General features: G+C 35.7%; 1 protein-coding gene across 1 annotated transcript in view; it reads right to left on the reverse strand.

The window, feature by feature from the left end:
• Nucleotides 1–21,754, reverse strand: part of Galntl6 (polypeptide N-acetylgalactosaminyltransferase like 6) — a 199,582-nt gene that overhangs the window by 103,298 nt on the left and 74,530 nt on the right. The window contains exon 3 of the mRNA XM_046427557.2: nt 12,364–12,481. Coding sequence (XP_046283513.2) covers nt 12,364–12,481 — 118 coding nt within the window. The remainder of the gene's footprint in view (nt 1–12,363; nt 12,482–21,754) is intronic.

A 21,754-nucleotide genomic window follows, 5' to 3' on the forward strand; every position in this document is an offset into this window, starting at 1 on the left:
TAAAGATGCTTAACTTCTTCTTTTATCTGTTTATGTAATTCATTTTCAATGTGTTCTTTCACTGTTTGGATTTGCTGTCTCGTATCCTCTTTAAGGTTCCATTCCATCTGTCTAAAGTATTCCTTGAGTTCTTTATATGACCATTTTTCTGCTGACTCTAGGTCCTCCTGAATATTTAGGCTGTCCTTCATTGTTTGTACTCCTTTTCTTACTTGCTTTTTTATGCTGCTCATGTTACTTCTTGTTCTGTTTGACTGCTGAGTTTCTGTTTACTCTTATAGATTTATTTGATGCTTGGGAGGAAAGATATTAGAAGGGAAGGGAAGAAGTCACTAAAGAGAATGAGAGTAGGCAGGTAGAATTCAAGGAAGGGGGAATAAGAAAATTGAAAAGAAATGAAAAGACAAAAGAAACAAAAATAACACAGATTAGATAATAAAGAAAGAAAGAAGACGAGAAAAAAAATTTAACAAAAATAATAATGATAATAAAAAAATGAAAATTAAAATTAAAAAAAATAATAATAAAATAAAAAAATTAAAAAAAATTAGAAACATTGAAAAAAAGTTAAAGAACAACAACAAATAAAAATTGAGAATGAAAGAAAAAGAAGAGAAAAAAAATGATAATAATAATAATAATATATGCAGTCCTAGAGTTCTATTAACTTCTCTTCCAGTAGGTGGAGCTGTGCCCACTGGGCCAAGCTTCTCCTCTCAATAGGTGGGAACCATTCACTGTGCAGCAGCTCTTTCTCCTAGTCTGGGCGGGTCTCCAATCCTGAGTGTCTAGGGCCTTGTCTTGTGTTTCCTCAAGCCAGGCCGTGCTCACCTGTGGCGCTCACCACAATACTGGCTACACGCCAGGTCTGCTGCTCCTGGGAGCCCTGTTTTCATGAACACCTGGGCTCACTCTCCCTGTTTGCCTCCCTCAGACCCTAAGTTTGTAGAGCTTGGGGCTGAGATCCCCCAGCGAATTTGCTTGCCCTCCTGTAGCCACGCCCCCGGTAGCTGGTGCAAGAGACCTCAGTTGTCAGCACTGGTGGGAGCAGTAGCCGGGAGTTCCGCGCCGCGAGTCCCGCGCCACTCCTGATTCCCTCGGTCTGGTTATTGCGTTCACAGGAGAGCTGGGAGTGGCCCTTAAGGTTTCCCCGCTGTGTGGAGAGAGATGGCTAGGGGATTACACACCTGTCGCGCTGGTTTCAATGCAGTTATCTCCTCCGCCCGTGACGCCATTTCTCTGCCATGGTGATATCCCATGCAGATGGTGACTGTTCGTTCCCTTTGCCGGGTGACCAATGCAACGGGTGGGTCCTGACTGTCTCTCCCAATCCCCGTTTCAGTCCTGTGGCCACTGCCTATGAAGGCTCGGTTGGCTTTTACCTCTGTAAGTTCCTAAGGGCCGACCAATTATTTCAGCGGGATCGTTAGTGCTGAGTCACACCAAGCAGGAGAACCGGAGCTTAATTGCCTTCGATTCGGGCTCTGTGTGTGTGTTCTGAGGGGCCCAGCCTGTACACCCCAGATCCACGTCAGCTCAGCATTGCCTAGTGATCCTGAGCAAACAGCATTTAGACAGTTTACGGCTCCCTATGCCCGCGCAGTTGAAGATGTCAGAGACTTGATCTCTCTGCGCCTGCCACCATGTTACATCTCCTCAGTGATATTCATGTTGCCCTTACAGCTTCCTGGTATAAGCAAGTTCTTGGGATTATACAAACTGCTGCTTCTGTTTCCAGTCCAGATTTCTAGAAATGAAACCCTGCCACCATCGCCTCCGTCTCTGGGCTGCGCTCATGGGCGCTGCGCTCGTCCGCTACCGTAGCAGAGCCGCCCTGGCCTCCGCAGCTCTTCAGCCAGGTGCCTGGCCCCTGGGGCCCAAGCGGCTGCCACCGCGGCTCTCCGTCCCCCTCCTCCGGAGCACGGGTCCCCTGGCAGGGGGGTGCAGAACGACCCCAGAGCAGGCTCTGCCCGAAGGTGCAGCGGCGAACAGGCCACCGAGGTGCTCGAGGCTGCAGTCCAGCCTTCGGAGGACAGGGCTCGGCACGCAGCCCAGCTCCAACCTCTAGGTGCGGCTGCCGGACAGTGTATACAGAGCCATCAAGACAGCAAGCAGAAAGCAAATGGCGGCTCCCGCGGAGTGGATTTTCGGCACAGAAACCGCAGCCCCGCCAACAATCCCAATCCACAAACTCTCCCTGTATAAAAAATATTCAAAAAAAAAAGAAAAAAAAAGAAAAAAAGGCGGGGCGCACTGAGCTTTCTTTGCCTCGGGTACTTACAATCCACTGCTGATTACACACTCAGCTTCTCTGCCCGGAGCGAAGCGAAAGAGGAAGCAGATGGGAGCAAAGCGCCCGCGGCTCTGAGCAACCAAGCGTCCGGGAGCCAAGCGTCTCTTTTTCGATCTCTTTGTTCTTCCTGCTGCTTGGCAAAGTGGTTCGCTACAGATTAACGGTGAAAGGATTGAAGGTATTTTTCGAGGTCCTTGTCAACATGTTGTTGTAAGACTTCTCTTTGCGTGTGTGCGCGCGCAGGTTTTGTGGTGCTGAGGCTCAAACATGAGGCCTCCCATATACTAGGTAGCTTAGGCTACATCCCTAGTGCAAACTTCTTCATTGTTGCTAGTCTAATAAGTGAAAAAAGTGCCATTTTGTTTTAATTTGTATTTTTCTTAAAATAATTAAGGATGAGTAACTTTCATAATTCAAGAGTCACTTGTATTTCCTTCTCTATGAACTTTCTGTTCTAATATTTTGCCCACTTTTAAAAACTACTTAATCTTATTGATTTGTGGATGCTGTTTATGTGTTAAGGATATTAGTTACAAATAATTTCCCCCAGATTGTCACTTATATTTTTTGTCTTTTTTTTCCATATAGCAATTTGTTTTTTAATGTGGATGGATTAATATTTTCTTTAATTGCTGCTGCTGCTTCTTTAAAACCATACTTAGGGGAGTATCTCCATTCTAGCTTTTCTATGATTTTTGTAGTTATTATATATTTTTCATTTTTAATGCTTTAAACAATTTAATCTCCTTAGGCTCTATTTTTGTATGAAGTGTGGGATTCAACTTTATCCCCCTGCAACTCCAAAATGAATAGTTTTCTCATACTATTTACTTAGGAAATGCTTATCTTCCTCTTGATCTGATATTTTTAATATTTTCTTGTATTAAGTTATTTATCTGGGTCTCTTTCAATTCTGTGCCACAGAGATCTCTTTTTTGTTCCTGCAGATTTTATTATGTGTTTTGTCTGCTAAGGTTAGCCTGTTATCATTTGTCACCAAAGTTTTCTTGATTTATTTATGTTTCCCCTTATGAACTAGAAGCATTTTATTTAGCACACACACAAAATTCATGTTATCATTCTTACTGAGATTGCAGTAGATTTATGAGTTTGCTTAGGGAGAGTTACATTCTTTATGAATTTTCATCGATTCAACTTTTTTTAATCCCTCGGTAGTATTATAACATTTCTTAATTCATCTTCACATTTTGTAAGTGTATTCATAATTTTTTCCCTTCTATTGTAAATGGTGTTGTGGTTTCTATTCGTTGAGTGGTTGTTGTGTGTTTATATAAAGGTCATTGTCTTCTGTATATTTACACACACACATATACATTTTACCCAGGCAACTTACTGAGTTTCTTATTATTTATAGTAGTTTTTTTTGGTTCATTCCCATGCATTTTTTAGGTGGATCATATTACTTGCAATTAATGAAAAGCTTCCCTCATCTCTAATTTTTTTTTTTGTTGTTGTTGAGTACTGGAGATTAATACAGGAGCACTCAACCACTATCTCCAGCCCTGTTTTATATTTTATTTAGAGACAGGGTCTCACTGAGTTGCTTAGCACCTCAATTTTGCTGAGGTGGACGCTGAGATTTTGATCCTCCTGCCTTGGCCTCCAGAGTACCTCGGTGCATGCCCTCTAATTTTTTCCTATCTCTTGTCTAACTGTGTTACCTAGTATCTTCAGAGTAATATCAAATAACATTAAATAATAATCTAATGAGAAAAGTCCCCAAGTTTTCTTATTGAGCAAATTGATAGCTTTTGAATTGAGATACATTTATTATACAAACATATATTTATATTTTAATATCTGTATTAAGTATTTTGTTCAAAAGAAGATTGTAAATTTTAACCTACATTTTATATTACCTATGGAGATGACTATGACCATTCAAATTTGCTATCAAGGTGAATTCGTTAATACATAGCCCAATGTTAAAACATATTTGTGAAAGCTGCATTTAATTTGATATATTAGTCTTTGAATAGTTATTTTATTGTGTAATGTTTTATGATGATTATTTTTTAATGTTATTACTTACACATAAAACAGGCTTGTTCTTCTCTATTTTTTTTTGTGCTATTCTGTTCAGATTTTAGTGATAAATATGAGTGACAGTTTTATACCAATTTAAAAGATTTTTTATTTTCTGATACTAGAGAACAATCAAAAAATTTTAGAGTTTGTGCTTTTATATGTTTAGAAAATAAACCCAATGGAATTTGGTGTTCTATTTTTTGGATGATTTTCTCCTTTTGATTTTTTTTCTTTCTTCTATGGTCGTTGGTAAGTGTGGGATAGAATTTTGAAGTTGCCCCCAAATTCCCTGGATGTGCATGACTTTGTATAATCTCCTCCCTCCGAGAGTGGGAAATACTGCAGATATGATAGATTTCACACCTGTGAGAAGGTGTCTTTATATGATGAAAGTGAAGGGACTTTTCGGATATACTTATGGTCCCAATTAAGTTGCCTTTGAGTTAATCAAAAGGGCAATTGTCCTAGGTAAGTCTCACCTAAGAAAGTGAGTCTTCAAAGGTGATTCACTGGTTCCTGAAGGAAGAGTTTTGAAGATGGTGAAGTGTGAGAAAAATTCCATTGCACTGCCATATTGGGAGAGGGCCTGGAGGAGGTGATGTGGCCAGGACCTGGGGTGGGTGGCACTTAAGAGTTGAGAATGATCTCTAGATGACAATGAAGAATTCAGTCCTACAACCACATGAATTTGATTCTGTCAATGATCAGAGGCAACTCGGAAGACCTTTCCCTAGTTGAGCTTCCAAATGAAGATAGAGTTGGCTGGACATTTGAATTCAGCCCTGTGAGATCCTTAGCAGAGAACCCTGGTAAAATATGCTGCACTTCTCTTCCAAATCATCCATGTCACCCATAACCTTATTGGTATAGAACTGAGCACTCTCTTATGATTATTTAGATTTTTTTTGAAATTTATATTTTTCCATTATATTTTTTTTTTGTATTTGTATTTTGTTTTTTAAGGAGCAATTGATGATACCTAATTCATTTATCTGTCTCCATATCTATCCGTATCTCATACTAATTACTTTTGGCTATGAAGAACCAGCTCTTCCACTACCAGGTTTGGATTTCTAGATCATTAATTTCCCTTTTAATGTTTGTACATCTTTTATTTGTATTTCTGTAAGTTCATTTTATTTTTCACTTGCAAATGATTTGCTTATCTTTATTCTTTCTTTTTATGTTGACATAAAATATAAGAATATTTCCTTCCTTCTTCTCTTCCTCCTCCTCCTCCTCACTATTTCTTTCACAGTACTGGGGATTGAAACCAGCAGTGTTCTACCCTTGAGCTACACCCCTAGCCATTTTGTATTTTGAGACATAGTTCACTAAGTTGTCCAGGCTGGCCTCAAACTTGTGATCCTTCTGCCTCAGCCTCCTAACCTACTGGGTTTTCAGGCCTGCACCAACCGGCCCCACTACTTTTATTCTGAATACTGCTTAAGCTGTATCTCTCATGTTTTGAGATATGGTATTTTAATTTTTTTTTCTTGATGACATTAATAAGAACTCTACCTTCATTACCTTTTAACATCATTTCACTGTATTACATTTTAACATGGTTTATCTGTATTTCATTTTTTCCTTTTGTCAACCTATCCTTCATACTCCTATATGTTTTCAAAATATCCCCTCTCTTTTGCTTTTAACACAAACTTCATTTTTTTGTTCCTGTTTCTTCTCCATTTTTTTTTGTTTTGAGTGAATTTTAAGGAAATATTTTTTTTCCATTTTAAACTATTATAATTGTACAAGACATTCAATTGATGAATTATAAATACACTTATAATATTTTGATGGTTTACGTACCATGTTGGGAAACTTTAAATATAGCTAATATTTTGGTATTAATTTTGAATTCATGCTAAGTATAACAAACAAAGTATAAATGAGTATAAAATAAAGTATAACACATTTGTTCTTGAGAAGCTCTATAATGATATCAAACCCTAGCAGGGTCTAATGATTTGCTGAGCTATGATCAGTGACAGATGCTTCATACTCAATGATTAGTCCCTATTCATTATTGAATAGCCATTGCATTTTGTAAATATTAAAAAGTTCAATATTACATTAAATCATAACAAGAGTTGTAAGGTCTTGTATTTAATAAATGTCAAACAGGAAGAACATTTATTTCCTTTGAAAGTAGTTTTAGAGAGTGTCAGTAGCTATTTTTCAACAAGATCATACAATCTTCTATTTTACCAGCTAAAATAAATTAGGTTAATGGGTTTTTGAACAAACCCATTCCTAATTCTTGCTTTGATATTAACCAGGCAATGGCCTTTCTTTGCAATTATGAAACAGAATTTTTAAACCTTGAATTAATGTTGAATGAGATAAGGTATTGAATCCAATGAACTTTAAGTGCTAGTTCATTTTTTTTTCTTATTGAACAACCCAATTATTGTTATCACCATAGATTGAATAGAGTGGTCAGAACTTTATGAAACACAATGCATTTCATCCCAAATGTCAAAATACTAGTTTTAAATTTGAATTATATAATTAAATGTACTATCTTTTAATAGGATGATGAAACTAAGAATTGTTGTTCATGCCAAAATTAATTTGAAGAGTTTGGAAGGATTGAGGTGTTGGAAAAAAAAATCATGTCAAATTATATGTGGGCAAATAATAATAAAACATTGCATAAAACTCTAAAACAACCAACCAACCAAAACCAAATCAAACCAAACCAAACAATAAGATTCTGTTACTGCATTAAGATAACTTCAGCGTACCCTTAGGTTCTCATTCCAATTTAAAGGAACCCAAACTAGAAATTCTAGGAAACTCAGTACAACTGTGATTTGTGCACCTTTAGTTTTACTCCCGAAACTATAGTTTTACAGGATCCAAAGGCAGGAGGAAAGCTTTGCCCTACTTGCTTTAAAAGACTGGTGAATAAAATAAATGTGCATTTGTATGTTCTGTTTTAGAAGAAACTATATTTTTAAATGCTTTTCTGCCTAATTAATGTTTCTCTTTAGCGGGTAAATCAAGGACTTCTACTGGGTTTTCTTTACCTATTTCTGTACTGCCCCGCTTGCATGGTATACAGACACACCGAGAAGGCTGGTGATTAATATTTATAGAGAGAAGAAACACATTTCTCCGTAACTCTTTCCAGTCTGACTGGTTAGTTAAAATCCCTGCAATAATGGAAATATGAGTTTTATCTTTTCAGAGATGAAAAGGAAAATTCTAGTTAACCTGGTGTTCAGTATAAATTGAGGTAGTTAGAAGAGACCGATAATTGATGGTAAGTTTTGTGGTTTATGATTCAATACGTTCTCTTGATTTGTGTGGTAATTAGGAGCAACTACAAACTTTTAGGAGGAGAAAATAAAGCAAGTCAGGGTAAAATTAATGAAATGTTGGATGAATTAAAAGAGGAGAAAGATTAGAGGAGGAGAGGTTAGCGAAGAGGCTATTGTATATGTGCTGAATTATTACTGTGAATATGGAAATATATCCCAAACAATACTTAGGATGAGAAAGTGCGGTGAATTAATTCTCCAGTCTTCTATCGGAAAATAAGTTCCTCCAGGGAGACAATCTTCTTACATTTGTCCTTGAGCCTTGAGAGCTTAGCCCAGAGTTGGCAAGTTGTAATAAGAAAAAGATTAAATGTCTATGGAATTAATTAATGCGTTTCCTTAAATGTCTGGATTCGGAGCCCACCACATAGAAGGGATGAGAGAACATAATAAAGATGGTCACACAGGACTCTGTAATCCAGTAACAGTGATTCTGAGATCAGCTATGGGGCTCCCAGGGTTGTTAGATTCATTTTTAGAACATATGGTTCTCATACTCTTCTCACCTGGGGCCTTGAATGTTTCTGCATAGCTGAAGCTATGGATCAAGAGCTCTTTCTGGCACTACAGATGGTCAAGAAATATTGCACCCATGTAGGGCCTTTTTGATGTGCTCTTGGGGATGGACAAGGGAAGCCCAAAATTAATTTAATGCTCTTGCACACCTGGATCCAAAGTTTTGTCTCATGCTAGAGGTTCTGCAAATTAAAGTGGCTGGGCTTCCTTCTGAGTCTCTTCTGGGTGTCTAATTAGTGTCCATTGTCCACTTTTATTTTCTGAAATCAAAGGACAGATTTTTTGAAAATGCTAACATATGGAATTCTATATTTGGAGAATGGATATAAATATGCCTACTAAAGAATAAGGACTTTATAGTGGTTTTAATATTATTTCAGTAACAAACAGTAGATGATATTTAAAGATACTGAGTGTCTCTTATACACCACACTGTGCATTCTGTCTTAGTCTCCCCTTTGTATCCAGGTGCAACTGCAAATTGAGTACCTGGAACAATGCCTGGCATAAATTTGATGCTCAATAAAAGCTGGTTGAACGATTGACTAAATGCTGCTTTTCCCTCCTTTGCAGCTGGCTAACCTGGTAACCTTGGAAGACAGCTGGGTAATCCTGGGCCACGTGGGAGCCCAGATTCCTATTAAAAGATGCTGAAGACTGAGCATAGTATGGACAGATCATATTTTTCTAGAGAGCTCTTTCCTTCAACTCCTGAAAATTATACTGTGTTGGATTTTATGTTATGGCATGAAATCTACTCATCAAATGAGTCAGGTTTTTTTTTTTAAACAAAAATGAAGGAAAGATATTTACAGAGAAAGAATGGAAGAGCTCTGTTAATAAAATACTGCTCGACAGAAAATGCACTCCTTTGTATGAGACAGGATTTTCAGGAAATACTTTCATTAAGCAATGGAACTTGTCAAAAACTTTAAGGAAATGATTCTTTCTTGGAAGAGTAAATAGGAAACAAAGAGGCCTAATAAGGACCATTTATACAAGTCTGTTGAATTAGAATACTTAGTTGTCATCTTAAATCAATTTCTATATTATGATGTATAGTGTTCTAGCAAACTCTGAGTCATCCATATGTGTTTCCCAAACCTTAAGTGCTGACCAGTGTATGTCTTACGATGCTTTGCACTGTAAGATTAATCACAATTTATGGGACGTGTCCAAAAATGCAGACGTTTGATTTTTTCTCCATTATTTGTATTGTAATTTAAGAGCGGTTTGTGTATAAGACTTTTGATTCCTTTCACACAGGGAAAATTCTTCTTGCTTCAATGTAAATTCTACCAAAGCCTCTTCAAGTTTGTGCTCCTCATCTTACACATCCTAATAGTGAGGGACAAGAACCCCAAGGTCACAAACAGTAGTGAGAAGAATGAAGGAATGTGTCTGAAAGGGGACCCTGTTAAGACATAACTGTCGCCAGAGTATCTGTCATTCCAACCAAACAACCTGGGGCAATTTAGTCCTGAACTTCCAGCACTGTTGCCATGGTTTTCAGGCAAAGACGACAGCGCTGCATTCCAATTATATCCTTTAGAGTGACAGATAACTGAAAAATAGAAAATGGGGTAATAAAATCTCAGGTCACCCAGGAGAGGTGTGCTAGATACGGTGAGAAGTGAAATGTAAGTTTATGTTTGCCTCAAAAGCACCTCTGTGATTTAGAATGCAAATGCATATTCTTCACACTCTCTAGACTTTCAATAGCAATTTTATCCATTATCCAGTTCACTATTCAAAGCCAGGTATCCCTTGCTTACTAGAAATCTTCCTATCATTTTAAATATAAGAAATTTATGAATTAAAAGAACTTAAGGAAAAGATATTTCTTGAACTGTGAAAAGTAAAAAGTATCCCTAGACTTCTGATGATATTGCAAATACAGCAACGCCTTATTTATTTTAAATTCTGGGATCAAATGCAGTACTGTGTGTTTCCAGTTGAAGGTAATATTGCAAATTTTGCATCCAACTGATACTTGGGCAATATCTGAAAATCAATAGTATTTTGCCAGGGTCATTAGAAAGGTTGCTGCTGTGCTCTTAGATTATAATGAAGATACAAGCTGCTGTTCAATGAGAGTGATTAGGCAGTGATCAAGAGGTTAGCAGTGAACTTGAGAATGGTGTTGCAGATAGGATGTGGGTGTCAGACAATTTCATGCTTTTGCAGCTTCTGCAATTAAGCAGAAACAGAGCATTGTAATCTCTAAGTGACACTAGGTAATTTGTTTCATCTTTACAATCTAAAAAATTTAATCTAAAAATGTTTAACACTTTAAGTCTCAGTTTTTCATCTTCAAAATGGAACAATACCACCCATAACTTTTATAGCTTAATTTAAAATTTGATAATGCACATGAAGCTCAGCATCTGGCTTATAGCATTAAGTAGGTATAATAAATGCTATTTCTAGAAATATTACTGCTGTATTTCCTTCTGTTGTATGCACTGTAATAAGGTGTAGAACCATTGCTGTGACAGAGGAACCCAAAGACATTGGTAAGTTCAAAGGTTTAAAACAATGAGTCTATAAAAATGCATAAGAAGTACCTATCTTTATATGCAAAATTAGATGTGTTTGGGTGAAAAATGCACTAATATTTCAAAGATTATAGTCAAGGATTATAGTCAGCGTTGTCTAAGGGAAAACTCCAGATGACATGAAGCCTGCAGTCATGCCTCTTGAGTTTCCTTTTGAGTGTATTTTATTTTGAGGGTAAGGACAGCATAATTTTTCTGTTCATATATTAGATATAGTTGCTACAGTTTAATAAAAATTACTTTTAAGCTGGATGTGGTGGCACATGCCTATAATCCCAAAGATTCAGGAGGCTGAGGCAGGAACATTGCAAGATTGAGGTCAGCCTCAATTACTTAGTGAGACCCTGTTTCAAAATAAAAGAAGAATAGAGATGTAGCTCAGTGGGAAACTGCTCCTATTATTGATGATACCCCTCATCAATAAATAAATAAGTAAATAATTAAAAATAACTTCTGTCATTTGCTTCGCATATATAAGTTCAAATATTTCAAGCAGATTTTTATTTTTGGTACTGGGGATTGAACCCAGGGACATTTTACATTGAGCCACATCCCCAGCCCTTTAAAATTTTTTAAATTTGAGACAGGATCTTGCTAAATTGCTGAGGCTTGAACTTGCCATCCTCCTTCCTCAACTCCCAAATATCTGGGATTACAGGCTGTGACACAGCACCCAGCTCTAGCTGGTTTTTGCATTTATTATATTCAGGATGCATTTTCTTTCTTCAGAAAGAACTGGTTTGATTTTACAGTGGAAGTAATAGTCTAAAACCGATTTACTTAGGGCTGTCTGTACGATGTTACAAGAATCAATCTATACTTATATGTAAATAATGACTATGATAAAGGAAAAAAAGAAAAAAATGAGTTCTTAGATTGCTTTTTCAAAAAAAAATCTTTTAACAGTTTAGAATATTTTTAACATAGTTTATGGTGCTTTGCTTAGCTGTTCTTCATATCCACAAACCCTGAAATTTGAGATCCTATCTAACTGCACATACTTATACATATAAATGCAGTGTTTACATATATTTACGTGATAAAGTGTATAATCTTACTGAGCATTGACAGTTAAAGTAAGTAGACTTTGAAAATTCCATATAAAAATAAATAAAAATCTTACTTATTTGGGACTTACATAAAGAAGAGCTTCAATTTGTCATTTATATTTTTAAGTTTCTTTTTCAGTTAATGGAATTTTGGAATAACTAACTGGTTATGATAAAAATCTGAACTATTATTTCTTGGTCCAACTACAAAGGGGAAAAGCTCCAATAACTTGACTTCTTTCTCCTCAATGCACTTAATTTTTCTATTTTGTGTTCTAAGGGCCTCAGCACCAGTGAAGTCATAGGTCTGTTGGGACACAGTTTCCCACCTTCAAATAGGAGTTTGAATTATTTCTTTTTGTGTATGGCGAGGCTACAACACACTGAAATGTCAGAAGGAAGTAGCCTCTCTCATCCAAAAGCTAACCTGAGAAGGTGACAATGTGTAGTGTCACCTGTCATTAATATCACCAAATCATCCTACAACATAAGTCATAGAGTAATGATGTCATAGCAGAATTGTCAAAACTATGTAAACATGTTTGAAGAGGGTGGTGGCAGCTTACCTTAAAAGAGATTTCATATTGTTCTCCTCCCCAGATTTCTAAACCAGGATCATAGCCACCCAGTTCCCAAAACCATTTTCGATCCACAGCAAAGAGACCTCCAGCCATGACAGGAGACCTGTGAAATGAACAAAATAATCTTTAAAGGACTATGAACATCAGAGATAATGACATTTTATTTGAGGGGAAAAATACCAAACTTTGAGATATGGTTTAGTGGTCAGCTGAACCATACCATTTTCTATAAGTGGATATATGATTCTTTTGGGGCCACTTTTCTGGAGTGAGGATTGAGGAAGAATCATTTTGAATATTAAACTTTGCATTTCAGGTTCTAATGCAACAAAGGCCCTGCAGAACTACATTTTTCTCCATCTGTTAGTCTTTAGAAATATGTATCAGTGACTCACATTTTGCACTCAATGTTATAACTTTTCCTTTGAAGAGGTCTCATGCTATCAGAGCATGGTGTTGACAATGTTGTTGACTTAATCCTTTAGGATGCATGCACTGAGCATCTACTATGTATAGATCCTGTCTATAGACTGTAAAATGGTCAATCAAAATAGAATAACCAACCAGAATTATTTAATTAACAATCTGAAGCTGAAATTTAAACCAGATCTTTTTTCACTTTATACATTTTTTTAGGTCTTCTTGCCTTTCTAAGAAATATCATTTTGACTACATGATAATTTTCAGGTATTCTACAATGTTAGGATGCATAATCATGTTGCTATTAATAAGATAATTATAATCACTGGATGTTTCCTGCCCTACTTCTTTTTTGTAGTTCAAAATTCTTGTTTTGTTTTCTTGAGTGCTACCTATATGCTGGGTTGTAGGCTAAGGTCTTTACTTAATTACCTTGATGAAAACCTGATAACAACACTGTGAATACCATCTCTATGTTTGAAAACAGGCCCAAGGCTGGAATTAGTGTGTGGTGAGCCAGGCTGGACCTGGTCCTCTGATTTTAAAATCTTTGTGCTCTTCACCATGACACTGTACGGGTCAAGAGAGACAACTCTATACACATAGATATAGAATAATGTGAGAACACCATTAAATAGGCCAAGCAAACATAAAAACAAACATTTTCAGCACAGTCAATGTGACAGTTTTGAAAAATGTTTGAAACAGAATATTTATAAATGGCGATGCAAAGCATACAATTTTGATACATATTTTAAAATGTCTGTAAATGTGATAAGCACACCAATTTGCATTCTACCTGAGGCCTTACTCTTGGTAATGTTCTTTGAGGCACTTGTGCAACATAAACCTGAATTTAAGGAACTTTGCATGTTAAGATGGTACTTGATCTAATCACTTCAGTTTAGAAATATTTTTGTAGGTATAAATTATATGTAGACTGAAAGATTAAAAGTCTGGAAGGGAGACTTTTTTTTTTTTTTTACTCTAGGAAAGTGAGAAGAATGCAGAACATGTCATTTTTAATTCTGTTTGAATTAATAATTTAGAATCAGATATACCTTACATTATCCCTCTCCCAGCAGCCTAATCGTTTCCATTTCACCACGCACTGCATTTCAGAGTGGAATTTCAACTGTAGCTGGAAAAAAATAGGACTGTAGTGCTTATTGGGTGCAGCTCCCCAATGAATACATTTCAGTCATTGCAATCTTTGCTTCTGCAGGGCTGGGGTATAAGACAGCAGATATTTTCCAGTCCTATTCACTCTGAACCACTCTCAGTCATACAAATATATTCTCATTTAATTGTGTCAAACACGAGGCCAAAGTGCATCAAAATTTTCATTGCCCCCAAAGGATCTGAAAACTAGAAGCATGGTAGTGAGGGAGGGGTTAGGAAAGAGAGAGTTCAGAATTGATTTTTTTATTGTGAACAATTTGTTGGAAACACGATAATCTTGTTTTCTTAACAAACTTATTTAAAAAGCTCATGTATTGTATTTTAGGTTAATGTAGACACGTAACGAGATAAATTCAAATAGATCCTGTTTACCTTGTAAATGTTTCTATCAAGCTCCCAATAAATTAAATTAATTTGTTTAACTTATTAATTTACTTACTTTAATAAATTAGCGTGCCTTAGGAAGACTTTTTATACATGTTTACTCATAATTTTTTTAAAAAATGTTATTTGTTTTAATTAGTTATATATATAGTAGAGTGCATTTTGACACGTCATGCATAAATGGAGTATAACTTCTCATTCATCTGGTTGTACATGATGTAGAGTCACACAGGTCATGTAATCATATATGCACATAGGATAACCATGTCAGATTCATTCTATTATCTCTCCTGCCATCATGCCCCCTCTACTCCCTTCACTCCCCTCTGTCTAGTCCAAAATACCTCTGTTCTTTCCCCCCACCTTATTGTGAATTAGCATCCACATATCAGAGGAAACATTTGGCGTTTGGTTCTTTGGGATTGGTTTTTTGCTTAGCATAAAGCCAATCCATTTACTAGCAAATGCCATAATTTCATTCTTCTTTAAGACAAAGTAATATTCCATTGTGTAAATATACCACAGTTTCTTTATCCATTCATTTGTCGAAGGGCACCTAGGTTGGTTCTATAGTTCAGCTATTGTGACTTGAGCTATTACAAATATTGATGTGGCAGCTTCACTGTAGTTTGCTGACTTTAAGTCCTTTGGGTGTAAACCTAGAAGTGGGATAGCTGGGTCGAATGGTGATTACATTCCAAATTTTCTTAAGAATCTCCATACTGTTTTCCATAGTGGTTGCACCAATTTGCAGTCCTACCAGCAATGTATGATTTACTTATAAATTTTAAGAATGGCTTAATTGAAGTGTGACAACATACAGGGATTGCTCAGATTTTAAGTGTACCATTTGGTAAGTTTTGACTTATGTGTACTTTTGTAACCCCATCACCACTTTTGAGAAATGAACTCATCCACAATTTCCAAGAGTTTTCTTGTGCCTCTTTGTATTTATGCCCTTGGGTTCCTCTCTTTATTCCCCTTGCTGGGGAAGCTATTGATCTACTTTCTTCTACAACTGATTGGTTTGTTTTTACTAGAGTTTTATATAAATGAGATCATGCAGGATGCATTTTCTTGGTGGGGAGAGGACTGGCTTCTTTCATTTAATATGATAATATTGAGATTTGTCTATGTTGTAGCATGTGTTAATAGTTCATTTTTTAAAAAAATTGTTGAGTGGTATTCTATTTGCATGAATACGCCACAGTTTGATTATTCACGAGTCTATTGATGAACTTGTAGGTTGATTCCAGTTCAGAGCTCTTAGGAATAAAGCTGCTATGACCTATGTGTACTCACTGTGTGGACATGTGCTTTCATTTCTCCTGGGAAAATACCCAGGAGTGGAATGATTAGGTCATAGGGATGGTATAGGCACATGCTTAACCTTTTAAGAAACTGCAAACTGTTTTCCAAAGTGACTATACCTCCTTATCTTCCCCAAGTAATGTTTGTGTTCTGGTCACCATGTGTCCTCACTGATAATTAGGACGGTCAATGTTTTGAAGTCTAGTCATTACAACAGTGTATGGTGGTATCTACTGTGGTTTTATTTTTGCATTTCCATGATGGTTAATGATATTAGTGTGTTTGTGGATTTCTTTCTTTTTTTTCCTGACTCATCTAGCCACAGTTTTATCAATTTTATTGATCTGCTTAAAGAACTGTTCCACTTCATTAATTTCTCTTTTGTTTGTCTTTTATCATTATTAATTTCTTTTTAGTGTACAATTATCTTAATTCTTCTGTTTATTTTGAATTTTATTTGTCTTCATTTTAGAGTTATTTAGGGTAGAAACTGAGATAACAGATTTGAGTCTTTTATGTTTTTCTGAGATAGGTATTTAGTACCGTAAATCTCCATTAACTACTATTTATCAGAACCCCACAATTGATAGGTAATATTGCCATGTTTATTACGTTCAAAATTTTTTAAAAAAATACTGTTTAATTTTCTTTTTTGACTTACATGTTACATAGATGTGTTTAATTTGGTTTCCAAATATTTAGGAATTTTTGGATCTTTCTATTATTGATTTCTAATTTAATATCATTGTGGTCCAAGTGTGTACTTTGTATGAAACCTTTTTTTCACCTTATTGGGACTTTTTGATGGCTCAGAATGTGGTCTATTCTGGTAAATGTTCCAGGTGTATTTGAAAAGTTTTGAATTCTGTTGGTGTTGGTCAGTGTGTTCTATAGAATATTTATTAGGTCCAGTTGTTTGATAGTATCATGTGTATTTTTATTGATTTTCTTTCTCCTTTTCTCTATCAGTTATGGAGAGAGGAGTGTTGAAATCTCTGACTATAATTCTGAGTTTACTTATATTTTTATTGCTGTCTATATTTTTTGCTTCATGTCTTTTGTAGCTCTGCCAACAGTGCAAAGATGTTTAGGGGTTTTTCTATTCTTGACCTCATCATAACTGTGAGGTGACTTACATCCTCCCTGGTAATCATCTATACGCTATCATCTATTTTGTGTTATTAATATAGACACTCCATCTTTCTTTAGATTTGTATCATCTAAATACTAGTATTTATAACTTTGTCTTTATTTTTACTTTTTAATTATTTGTGTCTTTATACTTAAGTGGCTTTCTTATAGCATATATATATATATATATATATATATACACATACACACACATCTTGCTTTTAATTGGGTTATTTAGATCCTTTTCTTTGATTATTCATGTAGTTAGATTTAATTCAATCATCTTCCACTTTCTTTTCTGTTTTCCAAATGTGGTTTCTGTCTTCTTTTCTGATTATTTGAGGAATCTTAGGAGAGTAGCTTTCATTTTTCCTCCTCCAGCCTTTCTGATTAGCTATCACACATCTCACTTTCACATATGTTGTAACCCCACATTATCTAGTGAATATTTTGAAGCAATTATCTTTTAAAGTTTTAAAAATAGTTAACAGAATGACCTGTTTTCAATGTGCACTTTTATGTTCTGTGAGTTATCTGTAATATATATCCAGAATAAAATGGAATAAATTTGAAAAGTTTTGAACAATAAATTGCATTATGCAAAATATTGTGCATATATGAAATCATAATATGAGCATCATTTCAGAATTGTGTTGAATTTTATAACTTTGGAGAAAATGTAACATTGGGATATTTCTTGTGCACCTATATTTGTTCACTGAAATTCATACTTGACCACACACTGAGGAGTTAACTGCTGGGCAACGTACTGAAGTCAAAGGAAGCTAGGTTAATATATTCCTGCTATGTTAAAGATAAAAAGATTTATCTGTTGTATCATTTTCTCCTCAAAGGAAATGAAGAAGAGAAATTTATTATTTTTAGCATGTTCTTCTACACTCTTGCTTTTCATTTTACATGAATTTTTAAAACACCTCTATCTATCACCCTGCCCAAAAAATCAACTCAAAGTGGATCAAAGACTTAGGCACTAGAACAGAGACCCTAAACCTAATAGAAGAAAAACTAGGCCCAAATCTTCACCATGTCGGCCTAGGATCTGACTTCCTTAACACGACTCCTGAAGCGCAAGAAATAAAATCAAGAATCAATAAATAGGACAGATTCAAATTAAAAAGCTTTTTCTCAGCAAAGGAAACAACAATGTGAGGAGAGAGCCTACAGATTGGGAGAAAATCTTTACCACATTCATCTCTGATAAAGCATTAATCTCTAGGATATATAAAGAACTCAAAAAACTTAACACCAAAAAAAAAAAAAGTAAGTGAATCAATAAATGGGCTAAGGATTTGAACAGACACTTCACAGAAGAAGAAATACAGTTGATCAACAAATATATGAAAAAGTGTTCAACATCTCTAGCAATTAGAGAAATGCAAACCAAAACTACTCTAAGATTTCATCTCACTCCTGTCAGAATAGCAATCATCAAGAATACAGGCAACAATGAATGTTGGTAAGGATGTGGTGAAAAAGGTACACTCTTACATTGCTAGTGGGACTGCAAATTGGTGCAATCACTATGGAAAGCAGAATGGAGATTCCTCAGAAAATTGGGAATGAAATCACCATTTGACCCAGCTATCCCACTCCGTGGTTTATACCCAAAAGACTTAAAATCAACATACTATAGTGACGCAGCCACATCAATATTTATAGCAGCTCAATTCACAATAGCTAGACTATGGAACCAACCTAGGTGTCCCTCAATAGATGAATGAATAAAGAAAAAATGGTGTATAAACTCCACAGAATATTATTCAGCTTTAAAGAAGAATGAAACTATGGCATTTGCCAGTAAATGTTTGGAGTTGGAGAATATCATGCTAAGTGAAATAAGCCAATCCCACAAAACCAAAGGCGGAATGTTTTCTTTAATATATGTATGCTAATTCACAATAAGGTGGGGGAGCACTAGGGAAGATTAGTGTTATTGTAGATTAGGTAGATGGAAGTGATGGGAGGTGAGGTGAGGGGATGTGGGGATAGGAAAGACAGTAGAATGAAGCAGACATTATTACTGTTATGTATATATGTGACTACATGACCAATATGATTCTGTAATATGTACTCAGAAAAACGAGAAATTGTATCCAATATATGCATGATATATCAAAGTGCATAAATGCTTTCCACATCATGTATGATTAATTAAAACAAATAAAAAATTAAGAAAAATGTAATTTTAAACATATTGATGTGCTTTATAGGAATTACTTATCATAAACCAGGCTTTGAGTTTTATAGCTAAAAATCACCTGTCATCCTTAGGATGACATTTAAAACTATTATGACATTGGAGTAACATGTTGTTATTGAGGACTTTTTATTTGTAAGGCCATAGAAGTATGAGAGTTTTCCAAATACTTAATGGAAGTCAATTTTATGTTTTATATTAAGGATGTTGAACCACGTAATAAATATGGTTTTCTTTTTACTTATAATTGACTAGTTTACTTTTCTACAGCAATGTTTATATTCTAAATTTTGCTCACTTTTAAATGACAGGCTATAACATGAAAGTTGAAACCATTCTTAATTTGTTACTAGGGTGTTTTAGTCAGGTTTTTTTTTTTTCCACTGTGAACAAAAGACCTCACAAGAACATTGTTGAGGATAAAAAGTTAACTTGAGGTTCATGGTTTTAGTGGTCTCAGTCCATGGATGCCAAACTCTGTTACTTTGGGCCTGAGGTGAGGCAGAACACCATGGCAAAAGGGTATGGAGGAGGAAATCATCTCCCCACCTCGCAGTCAGGAAGAAGAGAGAGCGCTCTACTCACCAGGGACAAAATAAATACCCCAAAGCCATGGACCCAGGGATCCACCTCCTCCAGTCATACCCTACCCACCTACAATGACCATCCGGTGAATACATTCAAGTGAATTAATGCACTGATTAGATTGAGGCTCTCATAACCCAATCATCTCACCTCTAAACTTTCTCGCATCATCTCCCACATTAGCTTTTGGGAGACACCTCTTATCTAAATTGTAATACAGTGGAAAACTCTACTTTTTCATTTAAAGATGTACTTTTCATAGTATGTAATTAGTTGTCTTTTCTAAATGAGGCTGTTTACTTCATGGTTGTAGCCTCAGCCTGTAGCTCCTGGGGCATTCTAAGGAGTTGCTGAACTTAATATTATTAATTTCACATATTGACCCTTGATCTAGACATAAAAATGGATTTTTAATAAATTTTTTTTTCCTTCAGGAAATTTTTGTCTTCTTTCTCACATTTTGTGGCAGAGTATTATTTCAAATTTTAATATGTCTTGGTAATGTTTGGGGTCAGAATAATAAAATGTTCATAGTATTGAAAGCTAAATATATATGAAACTTATTTAAGATGTTTACTAACAATTAAAACTTAGGTTCAGTAATTTAAAAGAAACCATCAATTTGGCTTTCCAGAAAATAATTTGGCCAATTTTCATTCATTTCAGTGGGTACAGTGAAGATTCCAGACATGTAGATTGAAATGTAAATTGATCAGAAATCAAAGAGTACAATTTCCCTCAGGACTCAGGCAAGCCAAGTCAATCAACATAAGGATGAACCATGTAATTTTCAGTTATGTAACCAGAAATTTTTAGTTAGCCCATGACTCAGAATTCTTATAGTTAAAATATAATTACTTCCAACAAGAATTCAATTGTTGAACAAATGGCATTTCAGATGACAACATAGTTTAAAAAATACTTTTGTTGTCTTAATTATTAAATCATGAATTATATTAAAATTTTGACTACTGGTGAATTCATTTTTTTTGATCTTTAGAAAATTACCATTTTTGTGTAATTTCCTAACTTTTATACTGTAAAGAGGTAGCATAGGGATGAGAGAGGAATGGTAGTCTTCTATTATGCAAAGAGATGGACACTCTAGGGACAAAGAGTGAAGTAGGTAGGACTTAGAGAAAGAGGTCCTCTTTGAAGGCCAGGAAACTTGACCGCAATCATAAAAATCTGTGCTTTCTTCCAATTGGAGAAGTGGCTTGAATAATGTGGAGCTAAGGGAATCATATAAGTGAAGAGATTTAACACTGAGAGCCAAGGTTTATTATGCTTACAGCCAGCAGTGCCCAGTAAACAGGCTCCCTCTCTGAAGAAGGGACATCTTCCTGAGGTGATTGATCTATGCCTTAGCATTATTGCACTTCTTACTTCTTCCACTAGGCGGCACCAGATGGCTGATGCTGCACCCCCACTTCTTTTTAACAGGAAAAGAGGCAACAAGGCAAAAACAGACAGCAAGAGATTTTCTGCTTTTCTTTATGATGTGCACAAGTTACTTGGGCTGTACTAGGAATGAGGTGTTCTTTGACTTATCAAGCAGAGGTTGGACTCTAAAAGTGATACTATTAACAAGTTGGGGATTTGTTAAGTTTGAACATTAAATAGAATGGGACCTTATGTTAGATGATAATAATAATGGTCCAGTGAAACATGGCTTCTTACATTCCCACTTTGACTTGCTTGGCCAGGTAACTTGCCTTATCCAACATTAACAAATTTCGTACAAACAGAGGCCTTCTGCATTGGGATTTGCATGCTCTCTTGAAGTTCTGGAAGCCTATGGCCCATTGATGAAGCTTGGGCTAGACTGTTGGAGAAGCATGGCCCAGCTGACAGCACCAACTACCAGTGAGATGGTCTCAGATTGTCCAGGTCCAGTTGAGCCATCAGATGGCTACTGTCACATGAATGAATCCTGTCTGAGGGTCACCAACGGTTTTATCCTATGATAGACACAGGATTTTGGTTAGTTTCTTAATTTCTAAGGTCCATCGGGCTTAATTTTTTAGGGTTATGTAAAAAAGTTTTCTCCACTCATATCCTAGGGTATATTTCAAAGCATAACTGGATTTCAGAGCTACTCAAAATGAAAGTGAGAGCCTTTCCTCAAAAATAATTAAAAAGAAG

Source organism: Marmota monax, unplaced genomic scaffold, assembly GCF_021218885.2.
Source record: "Marmota monax isolate L192 unplaced genomic scaffold, Marmota_monax_Labrador192_F-V1.1 WCK01_AAM20220418_F8-fsc00159, whole genome shotgun sequence".
Taxonomy (NCBI): Eukaryota; Metazoa; Chordata; class Mammalia; order Rodentia; family Sciuridae; genus Marmota; species Marmota monax.